This window comes from Rana temporaria, chromosome 5 (assembly GCF_905171775.1).
Source record: "Rana temporaria chromosome 5, aRanTem1.1, whole genome shotgun sequence".
Taxonomy (NCBI): domain Eukaryota; kingdom Metazoa; phylum Chordata; class Amphibia; order Anura; family Ranidae; genus Rana; species Rana temporaria.
The window spans coordinates 401,119,898-401,144,890 of NC_053493.1; the positions used below are offsets into that span (position 1 = coordinate 401,119,898).

At 48.2% G+C, this 24,993-nt stretch overlaps 1 protein-coding gene across 1 annotated transcript in view; it reads left to right on the forward strand.

Annotated features, from left to right (window-relative positions):
• Positions 1-24,993, forward strand: part of TG (thyroglobulin) — a 426,102-nt gene that overhangs the window by 315,507 nt on the left and 85,602 nt on the right. The window contains exon 42 of the mRNA XM_040354673.1: positions 20,643-20,807. Within this exon, the coding sequence (XP_040210607.1) occupies positions 20,643-20,807 (165 nt within the window). The remainder of the gene's footprint in view (positions 1-20,642; positions 20,808-24,993) is intronic.

The window sequence follows — 24,993 nt, forward strand, 5'->3', positions numbered from 1 at the left end:
AATTATTATATCTACAGCTCACAATATATTAGCATAAACAGTGAGGTAAGATATAGGAATAAGCAACAGATCACATATGGTGGCAATGCCCAATAGTGTAGAGGTTTTGGATTAAGGTCTATGCCCTTCTCTGCATTGTAACCTTGATTAATCTCAAAAAATCCCCTGAAGAGGTCCTTTTGGGGGTTACTCCCCGCAACACCCCAAGGGGATCAAGATTTTTTTTTCTTTCTCTTATGTTTTGCGGGGAAAAAAATATCTTTCTTGTAAATGTTTCTAGCTACTGGAATAGCTGTAGCTAGAAGCTGGAAAAAGTCAGTGATCCCCTTGGACTTGGGTCAAAAACAAACTAAACTGGATCATGGTGAATGATAGGTTGTCTAGCATTGTGGATAACTCACAGACCAAATTTTAATCTGTTTGGGACCCATGGATTTTTCAGATCACCAACAATTGGGCACTATTCCTACCACTGACACCAATGATGGGTCACTATTCCTACCACTGACTCCAATGATGGGTCACTATTCCTACCACTGACACCAATGATGGGTCACTATTCCTACCACTGACACCAATGATGGGTCACTATTCCTACCACTGACTCCAATGATGGGTCACTATTCCTACCACTGACACCAATGATGGGTCACTATTCCTACCACTGACACCAATGATGGGTCACTATTCCTACCACTGACACCAATGATGGGTCACTATTCCTACCACTGACACCAATGATGGGTCACTATTTCTACCACTGACACCAATGATGGGTCACTATTTCTACCACTGACACCAATGATGGGTCACTATTTCTACCACTGACACCAATCATTGTGCACTATTCCTTCCCCTAATACCAAAGATGGGGCATGATTTACTCCCACTGGTCACACCATGGCCCTCCTAGATTCTGAACGACAGTAAAGTGGCCCTTCGTTTAGAAAGTTTGGAGACCCCTGTTGTAAACTATAGTAAAAATAATACAAAAGGATAAGTAAAAAAAATAAGGAATGTAGCGTACTAAGCATATCTGACAACAAAGATTTACAATGATGGCCAGTGGAAAAGTACCCTCCTTACACTGGTAATCAGTATTAAAGTGCCCCTTATACCTCGTACACAGGACCGTTTTTCTCGGCAGGAAAAAAAACGTTGTTTTTCCCGACGGGATTCCTCTCAAGCCTGCCTTGCATACACACGTTCAGGCCAAATACCGCCCGTCCAAAGCGCGGTGACATACAACACGTACAACGGGACTATAAAGGGGGAAGTTTCATAACTGCGCCACCCTTTGTGCTGGTTTTGCTGATCCTTGTGTTAGTAAAAGTTTGGTGAGAGACGATTCGCGCTTTTCTGTGCTTTGCAGCGTGATGAATGTGATATCTCTATTACGATCGCTAGTTTTACAAGAACGAGAGCTCCCATCTCATACTTGATTCTGAGCATGCGTGTTTTTTTTCCCTCGGAGAAGCATACACACGACCGGTTTTCACGATGGGAAAAAGTCCGCCCGGAATACCGATGGGCAAAAAAAGAAAGCTGGTTCTCTTTTCTTTCCAGCAGTTTTCTCGTCGGGAAAACTGCGATGGAGCATACACCTGGCCGGTTTTCCTGGCCAAAAGCTCTCATGGCAGTTTCCCCGACGGGAAAACCGGTCGTGTGTACGAGGCATTACACTTGAGGTCCCCTGAAAAGTGCCCATCTTACACTGGTGATCGGTATTAAAGTGGTTGTAAACCCAACCACACAACTTGCACCTACAGGTAAGCCTAGATTAAGGCTTACCTGTAGGTGCAAGAAATATATCCTAAACCATGCATATTTACAATAATGACAGGCGCCGATGTCTACGGCAGATGCGCGCCGTAGACAACGGTGCAGGCACACCAAGCGTGCCATTTTTGTGAATGGCATAATTGGGGTTAATGCCGTATTCTCGCGCATGCGCTGGGATCTGCCGGTCTGCGCACATATGCAGGGGTGACGACATCGCCGCTCCGGCCAATCACAGCACCCGAGCGGTGAAAACAGGAAGAATCTGCAAGGGGACATGGCGATGGCGGGGAATGAGGAGTACTTTGGGGGCTTCGAGCAGTTTAAATAATTCCCTTTAGACCCCTTTAACACTGGAGGCGTTTTTCAGGCGCCTGTAAAGTGTCTGAAAAATGCCTCATCTGACAATTGACCACACAGTGATTATTAATGAGGACTAGGCATAAGATGACATCTGTCATCCAGATCAGTATAAACAGTATCAAGGCCACCTCAAGTAGCAGCGAGCAGTAGTAAAGTTTAATCTACTGAGTGCTGGAACTATAATGGAACTATAATGCCATAGCACATTCAGCGGTGATGCTGGTCCTAGACCGACTAGGTATGCACTGTCCAAAATAAATGGCTTCGTTGGGGCCCTTTAATAGTGTTGGTGCACTTAATGACAGTTCCAGTTAACTTGCATGCAGTAAAGGTATAATATGGTCTCAGCATAGGTGGAAGGTAGATGTGGTTCAGATGCGGTAAAGGTTTGGTATAAAGCGGTATAGGGTTTGTATAGGTGCAGTCTAAGTTTGGAATAAGTGCAATATGGATTGGGTACATTTGGTATCCTGCTGTCAGTGGCTTAGTCCCTGCTAGCAGTATCAGCAATGGGCAAACAGCCCTCTCCCTTGTCCTTGGGGTACTGCGGTGACCTCTCTGTAGAAGGGGACCCCCCCAACCGCTCTCCCTTCAGCTGCAGAGGCAGCGGCCAGAGGTGTACACATGTTGCGGCTGCAATGCTTCGCTTTGTGGCCATGGCAGGAATTATACCTCCTGTTGCTATGCCTGCCAAGCATGACCCATTTAGAATATTGGGCTGCTCTGCAACAGCCCCTCAGCCATGTGCAATGCATCGGCACACTAGCGTGGGGGTTCAAGGAATTACAACACCTCCATATCGCCTGTCAAATTCTCTCTAAAGAGTGATACAGATGTGGATCGCTCTTAAGATATCAAAGCAAGTGTGAAGAAGCCCTTAAAACCATGGCAGATTGTAATAGATGAGTGTTGTTTATTAAGTAGTAAAACATTTTCAAAATGTATCAAAAACTCTATCTGCCATAAATGTAAACTTTTTGGGCAGCACAGTAGCTAAGTGGTTAGCATTTCCGCCTGGTATCAGTAGGATCATCAGTTTGCAGTCCCAACCACGGCACTACCTGCCTGGAGTTTGCATGTTCTCTCTGTGTCTGTGTGGGTTTCCTCCGGGTACTCTGGTTTCCACCCACACTCCAAGTGGACAGGGGGCAGGTTAAACTGGCCCCTGTCCAAATTGGCCCTAGTATGTGAGTTAGGGACCTTAGATTGTAAGCTCCTTGAGTGCTGCAGGGACTGATGTGAATACAGTGGAACCTCGGTTTACGGGTAAAGCAGGGCTCGACAAATCCCGGGCGCCAGGTCGCCATGGCGACAAGAAATAGTGTCCTGGTGACTTGGCTTGGAAGGTGGGCTGGCGCCATCTGGTGGTAAGCCGTTGGTATTACAAGTTATTACCACCATATATGAGCTGGCGCCATCTGGTGGTGGCCGTTGGTATTACAAGTTATTACCACCATATGTGAGCTGGCGCCATCTGGTGGTGGCCGTTGGTATTACAAGTTAAGCATCAATTCTAATGTCATTTTTCACTATTTTCACTGCCATCTTCTTCCCTCTAATTAGAACCCCCAAACATGATATATATTTTTTATCCTAACACCCTAGAGAATAAAATAGCGATCGTTGCAATACTTTCTGTCACGCCGTATTTGCGCAGCGGTCTTACAAGCGCACTTTTTTGGGAAAAAATTCCCCTTTTTTTATATTATGAAAGATAATTTTACGGCGAGTAAATTGATACCCAACATGTCACGCTTCAAAATTGCGTCCGCTCGTGGAATGCCGACAAACTTTTACCCTTTAAAATCTCACATGTGTGGTTTGAACACCGTTTACATATGCGGGCGCTGCTCACGTATGTGTTCGCTTCTGCGCGCAAGCTCGTCGGGACGGGGTGCGTTTTCTGGCTCCTAACATTTTTAGCTGGCTCCTAGATTCCAAGCAAATTTGTCAACCCCTGGGATAAAGTGGTTTACGAGTGTTTTGAAAGACAAGCAACTTTTTTTTTTAATCCTGACTCAGTGTTGTCTCCCAAACGAGGAGGATTCAAGCCTCTGCGGTGTGCAGTACCGCATTTGGCCAGATGTGGGGGGGGAAGCCGGTGACACACAGAACGGTTCGAAGCCGTTAGGAAATACTCGGAAACACTCGTAAATATTCGGAAACATTCAGAAATAGTTCCCAAGTGTCCCCGAGTATTTCCAAGTCTCTCCGGCGCCCCCCACCCCACCTCTGGCCACATGCAGCATTGCATACAATAGAAGTCAATGTGGAACGAATTAGCTTTGTTTCCATTGACTTCTATGGGGAGACTTGTTTTGCTACGTGAGTGCTTTGGATTACAAGCATTCTCCTGGAACGGGAGATCCACTGTATATAATATATATGTAAAGCGCTGCGTACTTTGATTGCGCTGTACAAGTATCTGTAATAAATTAAATAAATTATTAGACAAACTTGACTCACAAATGAGATTCAACTGAACAAGATGGCTGCAAGCCTCTCTATTCTTGAGAGTTGAGAAACACAGCTGATGTCATGGAATCTTATACAATAGTAACGCAACATTGTTACCACATTACTGTTTGTCAAATTTCTTCAATAAAATAATTTTGATAATAAAAAAAAAAGAAGAAGTTTGCTGATTTAAGCAACCAAATTGCTTTCGTGCTTCTTCTGCATTGATGAGTTAAACAGAAGAGCCATATCTGTTTATTATGTAACGCCGCTACTTAGGAACTTAGGCGGGTCTCTCTCAGTATAGTAATGTTCTGCAGAAGTCCACAGAGGGGGCGGGGCTGTGACACAGAGGGGGCGGGGCTGTGACACAGAGGGGCGGGGCTGTGACACAGAGGGGGCGGGGCTGTGACACAGAGCCTGCAGAAGTGACATCCATCTCCGTCTGCTATGCAGCTCTATCAGACATCTGGTGTGGGTGGATGACGAGACTGTGTATTAAATATTATCTATTTAGCCGATTAGATCCTATTTTGTTTTTTTAAAGTGGAGTTTACATCCCAATTTTTTTTTTTATTATTGTGCTCATTAGACCTAAAAAGGAAAAAAAAAAAAAAAAATTTTTTACTCCTCTGGAAATGCCTGTTGCTATGCGGTCCCACGAAATCTGCCTTTGAAAGCACCTAGGATTCTGACATCATCTCCCTCTAATGCTCCTGGGAAATGTGTGTCATCATTTCCCAGGATGCAGTGCGCTGTCCAATTATCACTCCCCATCCAAGACTTCCAGGAAGTAAGTGCTTGTGGGCTTCACAATGCCCACAAGCAAAATGACAACGGTGTGGACATAGTTTTATAAACTATCTTTTTTGAATATCTATGCGGATCGGTGGCGGATTGTAAAATAGTAAGTGACCGGATTTATATTATAAAAACGCAGGATGAAAGGACATACATTTAAAAAATGCTAATTGTGGTTGGAACTCCGCTTTAAGATACTTCATTGCAGCTGCCCGGTCAAAATGTAAAAAAAAAAAAAAGAAGTGGTATTTAATCATTGCTGGGTTTTTGATTTTGAATAAAATAAACGAAAAAAGACCCTCATTTTTATTTTTGAATTCACTGAAGTGCGCTGATGAGGCTGCACTGATGGGCAGCACCAAATATGCTGATAGGCTGCACTGATGGGCACTGATAGGCTGCACTGATGGGCACTGATGAGGCTGCACTGATGGGCACTGAATAGGTGGCACTGATGAGACAATGGTAGGTGGAACTGATGGGCACTGATAGGCTGCACTAATGGGCACTGGAGAGGTGGCACTGAGAGGTGGCATATGATGAGCACTGATAGGCTGCACTAATGGGCACTGAAGAGGTGGCACTGATGAGGAGGCACTGATGGGCACTGGTAGGTGGCACTAATAGGCGGCACTGGTGGGTACTGATAGGTGGCACTGATGGGTACTGATCTGATTGGCAGCACTAATTGGCATCACTGATGGACACTGGTAGGCGGCAATGATAGGGTACACTGATGAGAAAACACTGATGGGCACTGATTGGCAGCACTGATGGGCACTGATTGGCAGCACTAATGGCACTGATAGGCAGCACTAATAGCAGGCACTGGTAGGCACTGATTGGCAGCATTGATTAGCACTGATTGGCAGCACTGATGGACACTGGTAGGTAGCACTGTTAGGGAACACTGATGAGGAAGCAATGATGGGCACTGATAGGCAGCACTAATAGGTGACACTGATGAGGAGGCACTGACTGGTGGGCACTGATGGACACTGGTAGGCGGCACTGTTAGGGAACACTGATAGGGAAGCACTGTGGGCACTGATTGGCAGCACTGGTGGGCAATGTTGGGACTGCACTGATAATCGGTGTCCTAATTATCAGTGTAGATGTCCCTTTCACACAAGCCGGTTATCGGCTCTTCCTCAGCGTGAGGAAAGGAATGCCGATAACCGACTTGTGTTTACACCATGATCCGCTGTCATTGGACACAGCTGATCATGTGGTAAAGGGATTGCTGTGATTGGCCCTTTACCCCGATCTGTGATCAGCTGTGTACTAAGGACACAAGAATCACAGAGAGTGCTAACCGCGCACCATGGCTGGCGCGTAGCAGGCGCGATCATTTGAAGCCCTCCCAGAACTGGATGACCACGCTGTAGCTGTCATTCGGCTTCAGTGTGGTCGGGAAGTGGCGAATGTGCATATTGTAATTCAATTATTTCTAGCCTACTCCTGTTACTCTGAATGATCTTAATGTTTGTAAACTTACTTTCCCACACATTTGCTTCCCTAAATTCTGTGACCTGTAGTCCTTGGCCCAGATTCAGAGAGCAATTGCGCCTGCGTAACCATAGTTACGCAGCGCAATTGCTTACTTGCGCCGGCGTAACGAATGCTCCTGATTCAGGAACCTCGTTACGCCGACTGCAGCCTAAGATATGCGTGGCATAAGGCTCTTATGCCCGCATATCTTAGGCTGCATTCTTGCGATGGCTGCTAGGTGGCGTTCCCATTGTGCTCAGCGTATAGTATGCAAATTGCATACTAACGCCGATTCACAACGTTACGCGAGCCCTGCGTACGCAGTTTACGTCGTTTGCGTACGGCGGTTTTCGCGTAAGGCTGCCCCTGCTATTAGCAGGGGCAGCCAATGTTACGTAGTCCCGTCTTTCCCGCGTCGCGAAATTTGAACTTTACGTAGTTTGCGTAAGTGATTCGTGAATGGCGCTGGACGCCATTCACGTTCACTTTGAAGCAAATGACGTCCTTGCGACGTCATTTGCCGCAATGCACGTCGGGAAAGTTTCCCGATGGAGCATGCGCTCTACGATCGGCGCGGGAACGCGCCTAATTTAAATGATTCCCGCCCCCTACGGGATCATTTAAATTGCGCGCGCTTACGCCGGGCAATTTTAAAGAGCGCACACGCAATTTACGGAGCTACTGCTTCGTGAATCGCGGTTAGCGCAGTAAATTTGCGGGGGGCGCAGGGCAAAAACGGTGCCCTGCGCCTACGTAAAAAATGCATAAATGTTACTGAATCTACCCCACTATGCTCTGTGAGTAGGCACTGTTGTGTCACACATTACACATAGTCTTCTGATCTACAGCGGTGCTGAGAGGAGGAGTTTTAGGAGGCGGAGTCAGTACAGGAATCACTGCTGGCAGGCAGCTAGGTACCATGGGATATGTAGTCCTTAGAAACGGAGGAGAAGCTGCAAAGCATGCAGGGAATCCAGGAAGGTGTGGAAAGAGAGAGCCAGCAGACAGGCAAAACTCACAACATGAAAGGAGATTTTTCAAGTAAGCTCATATTTGATTGTCAGAAATAACTATTGTATAGATTTACCCCCCTTCGTGACCAGGCCATTTTTTTTTTTTTTGCAGAATGGCATTGCGTTACTTTACCTGACAGTCCTGCGATGCTGTACACAAATAAAATGCATGTCCTTTTTTTCCCCACAAATAGAGCTTTCTTTTGGTGGTATTTGATCACCTCTGCAGTTTTTATTTTTTGCGCTATAAACAAAAAAAGATAGCAAATGAAAAAAAAAAATATATATATATATTTTCTACTATAAAACGCATCCCATCCCAAAATTTAAGAATCAAATTTCTTCATCAATTTAGGCCAATATGTATTCTGACACATATTTTTGGTAAACAAAAAAAAAAACAATAATGCCCTGTACACACGATCGGAATTTCCGATGGCCTAAAATCCGATGGAATTTTTAGTCGGAATTCCATTCAAACTGTCTTGCATACACACTGTCAGACCAAATTCCGACCGTCCAAAATGCGGTGACGTAAAACACTACGACGAGCCGAGAAAAATGCTTCTGAGCATGCGTCGACTTGATTCTGAGCATGCGTGGGTTTTTCCTCCTTTGGAGTTGCATACAGACATTAGGAATTTCCTATCGTTTTCTTTTCCATCGGAAAAAAAATAAAACATGTTCCATTTCTAAACACAGACGGAAAAAAGTCTGACTTTTTCCATCAGAAATTCTGATCGTGTGTATATTGATTGGTTTACGCAAAAGTTACAGGGGCAGAATCTCGTAGATCGGCGTAAATGTCGGCGGGCGTAACGTATCTCATTTACGTTACGCCGCCGCAAGTTTTACAGGCAAGTGCTTTATTCACAAAGCACTTGCGTGTAAAGTTGCGGCGGCGTAGCGTAAATCACCCAGTGCAAGCCCGCCTAATTCAAATTAGGCGGGTAGGGGGCGTGTAACATTTAAATTAAGCGCGTTCCCGCGCCAAACGTACGGCGCATGCGCTGTCCGAAAAATATCCCAGGGTGCATTGCTCCAAATGACGTCGCAAGGACGTCATTGGTTTCGACGTGAACGTAAATGGCGTCCAGCCCCATTCACCTGACGACTTACGCAAACGACGTAAATTTACAAATCTCGACGCGGGAATGACGGCCATACTTAACATTGATTGCGCCTCATGTACCCAGGGGCAACTTTACGCCGGGACAAGCCTAACGTAAACGTCGTAATTTTACTGCGTCGGCCGTGCGTACGTTCGGGAATTCGCGTATCTAGCTAATTTGCATACTCGACGTGGGAAAACGACGGAGGCGACACCTAGCGGACAAAAAAAAAATTGCATTTAAGATCTGAAGGCGTGAGAGCCTTACGCCTGTCGGATCTAATGGATATCTATGCGTAATTGATTCTAAGAATCAGTCGCATAGATACGACGGCCCAGATTAGGACTTACGGCGGCGTACATGGCGTTGCGCCGTCGTAAGCCCTCTGAGAATCTGGGCCATAGTGTCTACAAACTATGGAATAGTTTTATGGATTTTTTTTTTCTACTAGTAATGGCGCTGATCAGCGATTTAAAGCTGGACAGCAATATTGTGATGAACAAATTCACTATCACCTTTGACACTTTTTGGAGATCATTGACACTAATACAGTGATCAGTGCTAAAAATATGCACTGTCACTGTACTAATGACACTGGCTGAGAAGGGGTTAACATCAAGGGCGATCAAAGGGTTAAAATACGTTTTCTAACTGTGGGGGAGGGGCTTATGCTAGTGGAAGACATGGATCTGTGTTTTTGCTTTACAGGAACACAGGAGCCATGCCTTCTGTACTCACAGAACGGTAATCTGCCTTGTTTACATATGCAGACTGCCATTCTGCCTGTGTCCTGAACAATCAGTGGGTGTTGGTGGACATCGGACGGACCCCCTAGTCAGCACCTGCTGTGTAAAATCATACCCAGGAGTGCAGAATCACATATATATATATATATATATATATATATATATATATATATATATACTGTGTGTGTGTGTATATATATATATATATATATATATATATATATATATATATATATATATATATATATATATATATATATACGGCCCTCAAAGATTCCACTCGCCTGCTCGCATTTTGCGAGTGGATTTTGAGGGCTGCCGAGTGTGGGCTGCCTGGGAGCGGGGTGACGAGCACCACCGGCAGCATGGATGGTATGGGAGCCATTCTCCCAGTAAACATAGGAGAAGAGAAAGGAGAGCCGCACAGGAGAACACACAGCTATTAATTTCAATAGTTGTGTGTTTCCCGCTGTGTGCCATCATATAGATCCCCTCCCCCTTGTCCGGGGGAACTTTGATAGACAGATCACCCATTCAAGGATTAGATGGGTGATCTGGGGTCACACAGGCTGCATTGGGGGATGCAGGCAGCATCGGTGGACACGAGTCAGGCTGCATTGGTGGACACAAATAAAGTTGTTAATATTTTTATAACTTAATTCTGCATTAAACATTTAAGTGTAATTTCATGAGATAATTTATGAGGGTTTGTTTAGGGGCAGGGCAGGGGTTGGGCGAAGCAACTGGTGGCGAGTAACCTTTTAGGCCTGGCTAGTAGCTTAGGACTTGAAATTTTGAGCCCTGTGTATATATATATATGTGATCCTGTGCAGCGAGGCAGCCCTGTAGCAGTAAATCTGCTATAAGGGGGTCGGAAAAGTGAATATATTTCTATTACAAGGTCGCTTTGATCAAAGAAAAGTCCTTTAAATAAACCTACAGGGGCAGATCCACATACAATTGCATGGGCGCAGCGTATCTGAGATACGCTACGCAGCCGTAACTTATCTGGCTGTGTTTTGAATCCAGAAAGAATTTGCGCCGTAAGTTACGGCGGCGTAGTGTATCTCTCGCGGAGTAACGGCGCGGAATTCAAATGCGGCGAGTAGGGGGCGTGTTTCATTTAAATGAAGCGCGTCCCCGCGCCGAACGAACTGCGCATGCGCCGTCCCTAAATTTCCCGCCGTGCATTGCTCTAAATGACGTCGCAAGGACGTCATTGGTTTTGACGTGGACGTAAATTACGTCCAGCCCTATTCACGGACGAGTTACGCAAACAAAATAACAATTTTACAATTCGACGCGGGAACGACGGCCATACTTTACATTGCGTACGCCACCAGATAGCAGCTTTAACTATACGCCGAAAAAAGCCGACTAGAAACGACGTAAAGGGATGCGACGGCCGCTCGTACGTTCGTGGATCGTCGGAAATAGCTAATTTGCATACTTGACGCGGAATACGACGGGAACGCCACCCAGCGGACGCCGAAGAATTGCATCTTAGATCCGAAGGCGTATGAAGACATACGCCTGTCGGATCTAACCCAGATGCCGTCGTATCTTGGTTTGAGGATTCAAACCAAAGATACGACACGGGAAATTTGAAAGTACACCGGCATACTCTCTTTGTGGATCTGCCCCATAGTGTCTACAAACTATGGAATAGTTTTATGGATTTTTTTTTTCTACTAGTAATGGCGGTGATCAGCGATTTAAAGCTGGACAGCAATATTGTGATGAACAAATTCACTGTCACCTTTGACACTTTTTGGGGACCATTGACACTAATACAGTGATCAGTGCTAAAAATATGCACTGTCACTGTACTAATGACACTGGCTGAGAAGGGGTTAACATCAAGGGCGATCAAAGGGTTAAAATACGTTTTCTAACTGTGGGGGAGGGGCTTCTGCTAGTGGAAGACATGGATCTGTGTTTTTGCTTTACAGGAACACAGGAGCCATGCCTTCTGTACTCACAGAACGGTAATCTGCCTTGTTTACATATGCAGACTGCCATTCTGCCTGTGTCCTGAACAATCAGTGGGTGTTGGTGGACATCGGACGGACCCGCTAGTCAGCACCTGCTGTGTAAAATCATACCCAGGAGTGCAGAATCACATATATATATATATTATATATGTGATCCTGTGCAGCGAGGCAGCCCTGTAGCAGTAAATCTGCTATGAGGCGGTCGGAAAAGTGAATATATTTATATTACAAGGTCACTTTGATCATAGAACAGTCCTTTAAATAAACCTACAATGTGCATAACAATTTGAAGTAAACGTCGAAGTGAGAGCTATAATTCTAGGGCCATAATTTGCGATTAATCTAAACCGATAAAGGCTTTTAGGGCATCACCAATTTTAGGTACTGTAGTATTTTGCAATTTCACAGCATGCACAGTTTTTAATCTTGTTATCTATTTACTGGATGCAACATCATCTTTTATATTTTTCCAAAAAAATAGGTATTACATTGTGTTTTTGTGCACTAAAATTAATTTAATTGTATATTTTTCCCCAAAAATTTGCCTTTGATAACCGACTGTGGAAATATTATATATATATATATATATATAAAAATATAAAATATAACGTTTTTCGACAAAATTCGACCAAATTTGTTAATTTGAAAATGGTAAAATGAATGAAAACACGTTTAATGTTTCCAAAATTTGGAAATTCGAACATTTGGAGATTCGGAAAGTCGAAAATAAGATCAAAAAACCAAAACAATAAAAATCCGAAAATTAGAAAAGCCAAAAATGAGAAAATCTGAAATAATGTCTAACATATAATAACTATTATTAACTATTAAATTATAGGTATTGACATTTTCTTTCAAATATGGCTGCTAGTGAATGTAATGAATACAAATGTATCCAAAGATACGAATTATCCGAAATAACGAATGTCGCATCTAAACGAATGGAACAAAACAAATTAATAATAATAAACAATAATAATAAAAACTGTGGATAGAGCATGGGGGTGGCGGCAGTGGATAGAGCATGGGGGTGGTGGCCCTGGATAGAGCATGGGGGTGGTGGCCCTGGATAGAGCATGGGGGTGGCGGCAGTGAATAGAGCATTGGGGTAGCAGCGGTGGATAGAGCATTGGGGGTGGTGGCCCTGGATAAAGCATGAGGGTGGCGGCGGTGGATAGAGCATGGGGATGGCAGCCGTAGATAGAGCATGGGAGTGGCGGCGTTGAATAGAGCATGGGGGTGGCGGTCATGGATAGAGCATGGTAGTGGCGGTGGATAGAGAACGGGAGTGGCGGCAGTGGATAGAGCATGGGGGTAGCGTCGATGGATAGAGCATGGGGGTAGCGTCGATGTATAGAGCATGGGGTGGCGGCGGTGGATAGAGCATGGTGGTGGCATCGGTGGATAGAGCATGGTGGTGGCATCAGTGGATAGAGCATGGGAGTGACGGCGGAGGATAGAGCATGGGGGTGGTGGCGGTGGATAGAGCATGGGGGTGGCGGGGGTGGATAGAGCATGGGGGTGGTGGCGGTGGATAGAGCAATGGTATGGCGGCGGTGGATAGAGCATAGGGGTGGCAGCGGTGGATAGAGCATTGGGTTGGTGGATAGAGCATGGGGGTGGCGGCGGTATATAAAGCATGGGGGTGGCGGCGGTGGATAGAGAATAGGGGTGGCAGCGGTGGATAGAGCATGGGGGTGGTGGCGGTGGATAGAGCATGGGGGGTGGCAGCGGTATATAAAGCATGGGGGTGGCGGCGGTGGATAGAGCATGGGGGTGGCGGCGGTGGATAGAGCATGGGGGTGGCGGCGGTGGATAGAGCATAGGGGTGGCGGCGGTGGATAGAGCATGGGGGTGGCGGCGGTGGATAGAGCATAGGGGTGGCGGCAGTGGATAGAGCATGGGGGTGGCGGCAGTGGATAGCGCATAGGGGTGGCGGCAGTGGATAGCGCATAGGGGTGGCGGCAGTGGATAGAGCATGGGGGTGGTGGCGGTGGATAGAGCATGGGGTGGCGGCGATATATAAAGCATGGGGGTGGCGGCGGTGGATAGAGCATGGGGGTGGCGGCGGTGGATAGAGCATGGGGGTGGCGGCGGTGGATAGAGCATAGGGGTGGCGGCGGCGGATATCGCATAGGGGTGGCGGCGGCGGATATCGCATAGGGGTGGCGGCGGCGGATATCGCATAGGGGTGGCGGCAGTGGATAGAGCATGGGGGTGGCGGCTGTGGATAAAGCATGGGGGTGGCGGCGGTGGATAGAGCATGGGGGTGGCAGCGGTGGATAGAGCATGGGGGTGGTGGCAGTGGATAGAGCATGGGGATGGCGGCAGTGGATAGAGCATGGGGGTGGCGGCAGTGGATAGAGCATGGGGGTGGCGGCGGTGGATAGAGCATAGGGGTGGCGGCAGTGGATAGAGCATAGGGGTGGCGGCGGTGGATAGAGAATAGGGGTGGCGGCGGTGGATAGAGCATAGGGGTGGCGGCGGCGGATATCGCATAGGGGTGGCGGCGGTGGATATAGCATAGGGGTGGCGGCGGCGGATATCGCATAAGGGTGGCGGCGGTGGATAGAGCATAGGGGTGGCGGCGGCGGATATCGCATAGGGGTGGCGGCGGTGGATAGAGCATAGGGGTGGCGGCGGTGGATAGAGCATAGGGGTGGCGGCGGTGGATAGAGCATAGGGGTGGCGGCGGCGGATATCGCATAGGAATGGCGGCGGTGGATAGAGCATAGAGGTGGCGGCGGTGGATAGAGCATAGAGGTGGCAGCGGTGGATAGAGCATAGGGGTGGCGGCGGTGGATAGAGCATAGAGGTGGCGGCGGTGGATAGAGCCTAGGGGTGGCGGCGGCAGATATCGCATAGGGGTGGTGGCGGTGGATAGAGCATGGGTGTGGCGGCGGTGGATAGAGCATAGGGGTGGCGGCGGCGGATATCGCATAGGGGTGGCGGCAGTGGATAGAGCATAGGGGTGGCGGCTGTGGATAGAGCATAGGGGTGGCGGCGGTGGATAGAGCATAGGGGTGGCGGCGGCGGATATCGCATAGGGGTGGCGGCGGTGGATAGAGCATAGGGGTGGCGGCGGTGGATAGAGCATAGGGGTGGCGGCGGCGGATATCGCATAGGAATGGCGGCGGTGGATAGAGCATAGAGGTGGCGGCGGTGGATAGAGCATAGAGGTGGCAGCGGTGGATAGAGCATAGGGGTGGCGGCGGTGGATAGAGCATAGAGGTGGCAGCGGTGGATAGAGCATAGGGGTGGCGGGGGTGGATAGAGCATAGAGGTGGCAGCGGTGGATAGAGCCTAGGGGTGGCGGCGGCAGATATCGCATAGGGGTGGTGGCGGTGGATAGAGCATGGGTGTGGCGGCGGTGGATAGAGCATAGGGGTGGCGGCGGCGGATATCGCATAGGGGTGGCGGCAGTGGATAGAGCATAGGGGTGGCGGCTGTGGATAGAGCATAGGGGTGGCGGCGGTGAATAGAGCATAGGGGTGGCGGCGGTGGATATCGCATGGGGGTGACGGCAGTGGATATCGCATGGGGGTGGCGGCTGTGGATAGAGCATACTCCCGTTCTCTATCCACCGCCACTACCATGCTCTATCCATGACCGCCACCCCCATGCTCTATTCAACGCCGTCACTCCCATGCTCTATCCACCGATGCCACCACCATGCTCTATCCACCGCCGCCACCCCATGCTCTATCCATCGACGCTAGAGCATAGGGGTGGCGGTGGCGGATATCGCATAGGGGTGGCGGCGGCGGATATCGCATGGGGGTGACGGCAGTGGATAGAGCATAGGGGTGGCGGCAGTGGATAGAGCATAAGGGTGGCGGCGGTGGATAAGGCATAGGGGTGGCGGCGGCAGGTATCGCATGGGGGTGGCGGCAGTGGATAGAGCATAGGGGTGGCGGCGGCGGATAGAGCATGGGGGTGGCGGCGGTGGATAGAGCATGGGGGTGGCGGTGGTGGATAGAGCATGAGGGTGGCGGCGGTGGATAGAGCATAGGGGTGGCGGCGGCAGATATCGCATAGGGGTGCGGCAGTGGATAGAGCATGGGGGTGGCGGCGGTGGATAGAGCATAGGGGTGGCGGCGGCAGATATCGCATAGGGGTGCGGCAGTGGATAGAGCATGGGGGTGGCGGCGGTGGATAGAGCATGGGGGTGCGGCAGTGGATAGAGCATGGGGTGGCGGCGGTGGATTGAGCATAGGGGTGGCGGCGGCGGCAGATATCGCATGGGGGTGACGGCAGTGGATAGAGCATGGGGGCGGCGGCGGTGGATAGAGCATAGGGGTGGCGGCGGTGGATAGAGCATGGGGGTGGTGGTGGATAGAGCATGGGGGTGTCGGCGGTATATAAAGAATGGGGGTGGCGGCGGTGGTTATCGCATAGGGGGTGGCGGCAGCGGATATCGCATAGGGGTGGCGGCTGTGGATAGAGCATAGGGGTGGCGACGGTGGATAGAGCATAGGGGTGGCGGCAGCGGATATCGCATAGGGGTGGCGGCTGTGGATAGAGCATAGGGGTGGCGACGGTGGATATCGCATAGGGGTGGCGGCGGCGGATATCGCATAGGGGTGGCGGCTGTGAATAGAGCATGGGGGTGGCGGCTGTGGATAAAGCATGGGGGTGGCGGTTGTTTATTGAGGGGGGCGGTGTTCCACCTCCCCCTAATGGACGGGCCGCCGTTGTGTCAGACATCATTATAGGTTGGTCTTGTCCACCATCCCTCCGTCCGCCTCACACAATCTGCAGCTCAGATAACAGACCAACGTGTCAATTCCAACTTCCTTAAACTCACACTATCTGAATCTGCAGTTGGAGGAAATGACTCATTTTGGATAGAATAACAAACTTTTGCTAAAATGCTTTTTGCAAACCTTCTAATTTCACAGAAGTCTCTAAGAATCGCATGTTTTTGGAAAATAGGACGCAATAGTTTTTTCTAGTATTTCATTGTTTTTGTCCCCGAAAGATCTTTTGCATGCTACAGTGTTTCCCAACGTGCAGGACGTGTGTTTGCACCGCCGGTTGTACATATGGGAATGGATTTGCTCTGGATGAAGAGGGGCTAGAGCTAAACCTTCCATCTGATTTCTAAATTGATGGAAGATTTGTAGATTCCAAAAGCCAATATAAAGAAATAGTAGTGGTAAAAAAAAAGCCCTTGTGGGTTTAACCAATCTTGTTTTTTGTACTATTCTCCTTTAAGGGGGCGTGGAAAGGGGTGTGTCCTATGCCTGCATACTTTTGCCGATAGGTGTCCCTCATTCCCATCTCAAAAAGTTGGGAGGTATGCATACACCATCCCCCCCACCCCAAAAAAAATCTCTAGCAATACACACCAAACTGAGCATGTGCAGAGTGCCTCCAATGCTCTGTTCTATCAGCAGATAGATTGGGGACAGTGAAAAAAGGGGAGGATCAATCAGCCTTTTTACACAATACAGAAGTTCAACAGTGAATATAACAAGCATACTTTACTGCATATATAGACCAGTGGCAGGGGGGGCACCTCCCCCTAATCCAGGGTTTGACAAATTTGCTGGGAATCTAGGAGCCAGCTAAAAAAGTTAGGAGCCAGAAAACGCGCCCGATCCCGCCAAGCTTGCGCGCAGAAGCGAACACGTACGTGAGAAGCGCCCGCATATGTAGACGGTATTCAAACCACACATGTGAGGTATCGCCGCGATCGTTAGAGCGGGAGCAATAATTCTAGCCCTAGACCTCCTCTGTAACTCAAAACATGCAACTTGTAGAATTTTTTAAACGTCGCCTATGGAGATTTTAAAGGGTAAAAGTTTGTCGGCATTCCACGAGCGGACGCAATTTTGAAGCGTGACATGTTGGGTATCAATTTACTCGGCATAACATCATCTTTCACAATATAAAAAAAATTGGGCTAACTTTCCTGTTGTCTTATTTTTTAATAAAAAAAAGTGTATTTTTTCCCCAAAAAAATTGCACTTGTAAGACCGCTGCGCAAATACGGTGTGACAGAAAGTATTGCAACGATCGCCATTTTATTCTCTAGGGTGTTAGAATAAAAAAATATACATAATGGCCCAGATTCAGGTAGAATCGCGCAATATTTGCGTGGGCAAAGAGCAAAAATGTTTCTCTGCGCCCACGCAAATATTGCGCTTTGCCCGCGATTCACGGAGCAATTGCTCCGTAAATTGCGCGGGCGATATGCTAAGCAGCCGGGCGCAAGGCTGCCTAATGTAAATGATCCCGCCGGGGGCGGGAATCATTTAAATTAGGCGCGCTCCCGCGCCGAGCGAACAGCGCATGCTCCGTCGGGAAACTTTCCCGACGTGCATTGCGGCAAATGACGTCGCAAGGACATCATTTGCTTCTAAGTGAACGTGAATGGCGTCCAGCGCCATTCACGGTTCACTTACGTAAACGACGTAAAATTTGAACGTCGCGAGCGGGAAGCGCAGCTATACTTTAGCATTGGTTGCGCCTGCTATTAGCAGGAGCAGCCTTATGCTAAAGTGGCCATACGGAAACTCCGTACCTTGCGTGCGCAGGGCCCGCGCAACTTTTGTGAATCGGTGGTAGTATGCAATTTGCATACTATACGCTGATCACAAAGGCCGCGCCCCCTAGCGGCCAACGCAAGAATGCAGCCTGGGATGTGAAGGCATAAGGAGGCTTATGTCTGTCATATCCTAGGCTGCAGTCGGTGTAACGAGGTTCCTGAATCAGGAGCACTCGTTACACCGGAGCAAGTAAGCCCTTGCGCCGCGCAACCTATGGTTGCGCGGGCGCAAGTGCTTCTTGAATCTGGGCCAATGTTTGGGGGCTCTAAATAGAGCGAAGGAGATGACAGTGAAAACAGTAAAAAAACACACAAACTGCTGTTTTACTTGTAATGCCAACGGCCACCACCAGATGGCGCCAGATCACAGAAGGCAGCTTGGGCCTTCACAAGGCTGCAAAGCCGCGGCCTAAATTACCGGCCGTCGCAGACCCGCCGCAATTGAGCGGCGGTGAAGGTGGGGGTGCACTGGGTATGGAAACAAATGAGGGGAAGATGGCCCCCACCCGTCTCCATACCATAGCAGGGCGGAAGTGACGTCAAAACGCTGCTCATAGCTTTTAAAGGGCCATTTTTTATTTTTTCCAAATTACTATTTTTTTTTTATTATTGCATTTTAGTGTAAATATGAGATGTGAGGTCTTTTTGACCCCAGACCTCATATTTAAGAGGACCTGTCATGCTTTTTTCTATTGCAAGGAATGTTTACATCCCTTGTAATAAGAATAAAAGAGACCCACATTTTTTGCCCCGTCCCGACAAGCTCGCGTGCAGAAGCAAACCACACATGTGAGGTATCGCCGCGATCGTTAGAGCGAGAGCAATAATTCTAGCCCTAGATCTCCTCTGTAACTCAAAACATGCAACCTGTAGAATTTTTTAAACGTTGCCTATGGAGATTTTTAAGGGTGAAAGTTTGTCGCCATTAGATGAGTGGGCGCAATTTTGAAGCGCGACATGTTGAGTATCAATTTACTCGGCATAACATTATCTTTCACAATATAAAAGAATTGGGCTAACTTTACTGTTGTCTTATTTTTTTTATTAAAAAAAGTGAATTTTTCGCCAAAAAAAGTGAATGAATGAATGACTTGTATAGAGCTATACATGCGAACTGAATCGCCTCTAGGCGCTTTTTGCAGCCAGTGTCTTCCTGGCTGGTGTGGTCATTTAACCCGTAGGATCTTGACATGCTTGGGACACACATATATACTGGGCCAATTTGGCCAGGATCCAATTAACCTACCAGCATGTCTTTGGCGTGTCGGAGGAAACCCACGCAGACACATGGAGAACATGCAAACTCCAAGCAGATGGTGTCGTGGTCGGTATTTGAACCAGCGACCCTTTTGCTGCTAGATGAAAGTGCTAACCACTACACCACTGTGCTTCCCCTTGTAAGACTGCTGCACAAATACGGTGTGACGACAAGTATGGCAATGACCGCCATTTTATTCTCTAGGGTGTTAGAAAAAAATATATATAATGTTTGGGGGTTCTTAGCAAAACATTTTTTTTTAGCTTGTAAACACAGAGGGCCGGATTCACAGCAGAAATACGCCGGCGTATCTACTGATATGCCGGCGTATTTTCAAATTTGCCGCATCGTATCTTGATTTGGAATCCTCAAACAAAGATACGACGGCTTTTGGCATAGATCCGACAGACGTACGCCTTCGGATCCTAGGTGTAATTCTCCGGCGGCCGCTGGGTGGAGTTTGCGTCGTTTTCCAGCGTCGGGTATGCAAATTAGCTGTTTACGGCGATCCACGAAGGTACGCGCGTTTGTCGCATTCTCTTACGTCGTCGCTAGTCGGTTTTTCCCGTCGCAATCTTAAGCCTGCTATTTCATGGCTTAGACCAGCCATTTTAAAGTATGGCCATCGTTCCCGCGTCAAATTTCAAATTTTTTTTTTTTTGCCTAAGAAGTCCGGGAATACGAAAGGACGTAATGCACGTCGCCGTTCAAAAAACACATCGGGGCGCCGTAATTTCGCACAAAGCACGGCGGTAAATTTCCTAACGGAGCATGCTCAGAACGTTCGGTACGGGAACGCGCCTAATTTAAATGGTACACGCCCCATTTGAATTAGGCGGGCTTGCGCCGGACGGCTTTACGCTACACCGCCGCAAGTTTACAGGCAAGTGCTTTGTGAATCAAGCACTTACGCCGAAAACTTGCGGTGTCGTAACGTAAAGGGGATACGTTACGCCGCCGTAATTATTCGTGAATCTGGCCCAGAGTGTGAAAAAACAGGCTCGAGGCGGAAGTGGTTAATAGGTTCCATTTTTAGGGCTTCATTTATACAGACAAATGTGTTTCTGAATTTCAGGGAGGTTCGGCCTTTTCTCCGATGTTGGCGGTCAGTGAGAGAAGAGCACAGGAGCAGGTGAAGTTCTTGGCGGAGGAGGTGGGCTGTTCAGCTGCAGACGATGAAGGAACGCTGGCGTGTTTGGGCAAAGTGGACGCCATCGCTCTTAATGTTGCCCAGACCAAGGTAATGGAGAATGAGGGAACGATAAAAGTTTTGCATTTTGTTATTTTAATTAAAATTGCATTTGTAGGCAAGTCCCGGGCCTCTTTGGGCCTAAGGGTGCCTCCAGAGTTAGGGACAGCCGACGTCCTTCTGTGTAGAGTGGGTTACGAGGTATGGGTGGGTGTAATGCAAAGTTGATTGATGGGCGCCAGACACTTCTTGAATGCAAAGAGATTTATTGTCTCTTAAACAGAACTGTGGGAGAGAGGGTTTGGGGTCAGGACACCCTTAACCACTTGCCGACCATCTAACGAAAATATACGTCGGCAGAATGGCTCATGTGGGCAACGCAACGTACCAGTACGGTGCTTTGAAAATCACGCCGCAAGCTCCGTGACCGTGCCCGCGGGACCCACAGACTTGATGTCCGCCGGTGTCCCGCAATCGTGACACGGAGCTGCAGAACGGGGAGATGCCTATGTAAACAAGGCATTTCCCTGTTCTGCCTAGTGACAGGACAGTGATCTACTGTTATGTAGGTGGTAGCCCAGCCCCCCCACAGTTAGAATTACTCCCTAGGACGCACTTAACCCCTTCCTCGCCCCCTAGTGTTAACCCCTTCCTTGCCAGTGTCATTTATACAGTAATCAGTGTATTTTTATAGCACTGATAAATGACAATACAGTGTTAGTGGTATGTAATGCACATTGCAGAAGTGAGTAGTAAGGCAGAGGTCAGGAGTAAGTAACGTAAAATGGAGGGGTCAGTAGTAAGTAATACAGAGTGCAGGGGTCAGTAGTAAGTAATACAGAGTGCAGGGGTCAGTAGTAAGTGACGCAGGGTACAGGGGTCAGTAGTAAGTAAGGCAGAGTGCAGGGGTCAGTAGTAAGTAAGGCAGAGTGCAGGGGTCAGTAGTAAATGACGCAGAGTGCAGGGGTCAGTAGTAAGTAAGGCAGAGTGCAGGGGTCAGTAGTAAGTAAGGCAGAGTGCAGGGGTCAGTAGTAAGTAAGGCAGAGTGCAGGGGTCAGTAGTAAGTAAGGCAGAGTGCAGGGGTCAGTAGTAAGTACGGCAGAGTGCAGGGATCAGTAGTAAGTAAGGCAGAGTGCAGGGATCAGTAGTAAGTAAGGCAGAGTGCAGGGGTCAGTAGTAAGTACGGCAGAGTGCAGGGGTCAGTAGTAAGTACGGCAGAGTGCAGGGATCAGTAGTAAGTAAGGCAGAGTGCAGGGGTCAGTAGTAAGTACGGCAGAGTGCAGGGGTCAGTAGTAAGTAAGGCAGAGTGCAGGGGTCAGTAGTAAGTAAGGCAGAGTGCAGGGGTCAGTAGTAAGTAAGGCAGAGTGCAGGGGTCAGAAGTAAGTAATGCAGAGTGCAGGGGTCAGAAGTAAATGACAGAGTGCAGGGGTCAGTAGTAAATGACACAGAGTGCAGAGGTCAGTAAGGCAGAGTGCAGGGGTCAGTAGTAAGTTAGGCAGAGTGCAGGGGTCAGTAGTAAGTAAGGCAGAGTGCAGGGGTCAGTAGAATGTAACACAGAGTGCAGGTGCCAGGAGTAAGTAACAAACAATCCCAGGATTTAGGAGTGCCTAACACACACCCCTTCCAAGCTAAAATACCCACATTCCAGTATAAACATCTACCTCCTAAGCTAAATTCCCCCAAACCTCTGTAAAATTCACTCTCTAGAACCTCAGATACAGCAGCGCCTGGCAGAGTAATGGAAGTCCTTCCTGGTCTTCCATAGGCTGTGTCATATGACATATCTGAGCTGGGGAGTAGACTAGAACTTCCCTTGGCTTTGCAATGCCTATCGCTTCTCTGACCCGAGGTCTAATGCCCTATACACACGACCGTTTTTTCCGTCGGAATAAAGTCGGATGGTTTTCCGACGGAATTCCACTCAAGCTTGTCTTGCATACACACGGACACACCAAATTCCGACCGTCAAGAACGCGGTGACGTACAACACTACGACGAGCCGAGAAAAATGAAGTTCGATGCTTCCGAGCATGCGTCGACTTGATTCAGAGCATGCATGTTTTTTAGTGCATCGGAATTCCATACAGACGAGCAGATTTCCCGATAAATAGAGTCGAAAAAATAGAGAAAAGTTCCCATTGGACTTTTACCATCGGAAAATCCAACCGTGCGTACGCGGCATCAGAGGCAGTAGACATGGTTAGGAGCTGGTGGCTTGCATGGCGGGTCTATAGTCTACGGGCCAGATTCAGGTATCTGGGCGCATCTTTGTGCGGGCGTAGCGTATCCTATTTACGCTACGCCGCCGCAACTTAGACAGGCAAGTGCAGTATTCACAAAGCACTTGCTCCGTAAGTTACGGCGGCGTAGCGTAAATTGGCCGGCGTAAGCCCGCGTAATTCAAAGTAGGCTGGTAGGGGGCGTGTTGTATGGAAATTAATTGTGACCCCAGGTAAATCACGCGCCTAACGAACGGCGCATGTGTGCGCATGCTTAGTATCACGTAGAATTTTCTCCCTAAGTTACACCGGCTCAATGCTTAGTCGACGTTAACGTAACGTAACCTACGCCCATCCCCATTCACGTACGACTTACGCAAACGACGTAAAATACGACGCTGTTCCGACGTTTATACCTAACATGACTTACCCCTGCTTTATGAGGGGTAAAGTTACACCAGACTGACGCCTTACGTAAACGGCGTAGCTAAATCCGACGGGCGCAAGTACGTTTCTGAATCGGCGTATGTACCTCATTTGCATATTCAACGCGGAAATATACGGAAGCGCCCCTAGCGGCCAGCGTAAATATGCACCCAAGATACGACGGCGTAGGAGACTTACGTCAGTCGTATCTTGGACAAATTCTGGCGTATCTGATTCTTTGATTCAGGCGCCGAGATACGACGCCTCACTTTCGGACTTACGACGGCGTATCTGGAGATACGCCGTCGTAAGTTGTTTCTGAATGCGGGCCTATATGTCACATGGCTGTAATCTATGGGTAGATCAAGGACGAGCTGTTGCCAAGCCCTTCTCCAAACCCTTCCTCTTCTCTATCCAAAACCAAATGTAATAAAACATTGCCTTTGCGTCAGACATTTGGTTATCTCTTCTCATCACATAACTTTATCTTTCTGGCTTACACCAGTTGTTTCATCGTCACGCTCCCCGATCACCACCTCCTCTGCCCATCAGCCCTCCCTTCGTCATCCTCCTCACCTCAGACAAGTCAACACGCGCTCTCTTCTGACTGCAGGAAGACGAGAAAACAACCAACTTCTCGATTTTCTTTCACATTTCTTCAGCTTTGCAAAAGTTCATATCTTCACTTCTCCGTTTTCGTAATCGACGTCTCATCTGTGAAGGTCTTCTGTTTTCACCTTCCAAAGTAACACGAAAACGTGGTATCACAATAATATTTTATTTACGGCTTAAAGCATTACTAAAATAAAAAAAGATTTTACATACCGTATTTATCGGCGTATACCGCGCACTTTTTTCCCCTTAAAATAAGGGGAAAATCGTGGGTGCGCGATATACGCCGATACCCGCTTCCCGCGCTGAGTTTGAATGCTTGCGCCGACATACGAGTGCAGTACACTCGGCCACATTCGGCCAGGCTCGGCTTCGCTCGTGCTCACGCATAAACGTCACAGAGCGTGAGCCTGGCCGAATGTAGCCGAGTGTACTGCACTCGGTATATGTCGGCGCAGGCATTCAAACTGAGCGCGGGAAGCGGCGATTCGATGGGGAGACAGCGCGGGAGAAGCCGGAAGGACACCACCGAAGCCGCAGACGGACGTCGGACCCGACGAGGCCGCCGATGGACGCCGCGCAAGACACCAAAACTGTAAGTATTAAAATGATTTTTTTTTACAGGAATTGCGGGTCCACATTAGGGGTGCGCGCTATACGCCGGAGCGCGCAATACCCCGATAAATACGGTATATGCTAAATATCAATTGTTTTATCCTGTTTCTTTAACCACTTCATTACTGGGCACTTAAACCCCCTTCCTGCCCAGACCAATTTTCAGCTTTCAGCGCTGACGCGTTTTGAATGACAATTGCGCGGTCATACGACGGTGTACCCAAATTATATTTTTATCATTTTTTTCCCACAAATAGAGCTTTCTTTTGGTGGTATTTGATCACCTCTGCGGTTTTTATTTTTTGCGCTATATACAAAGAAAGACAGAAAATTTGGAAAAAAAAAACTAAATTTTTTACTTTGTT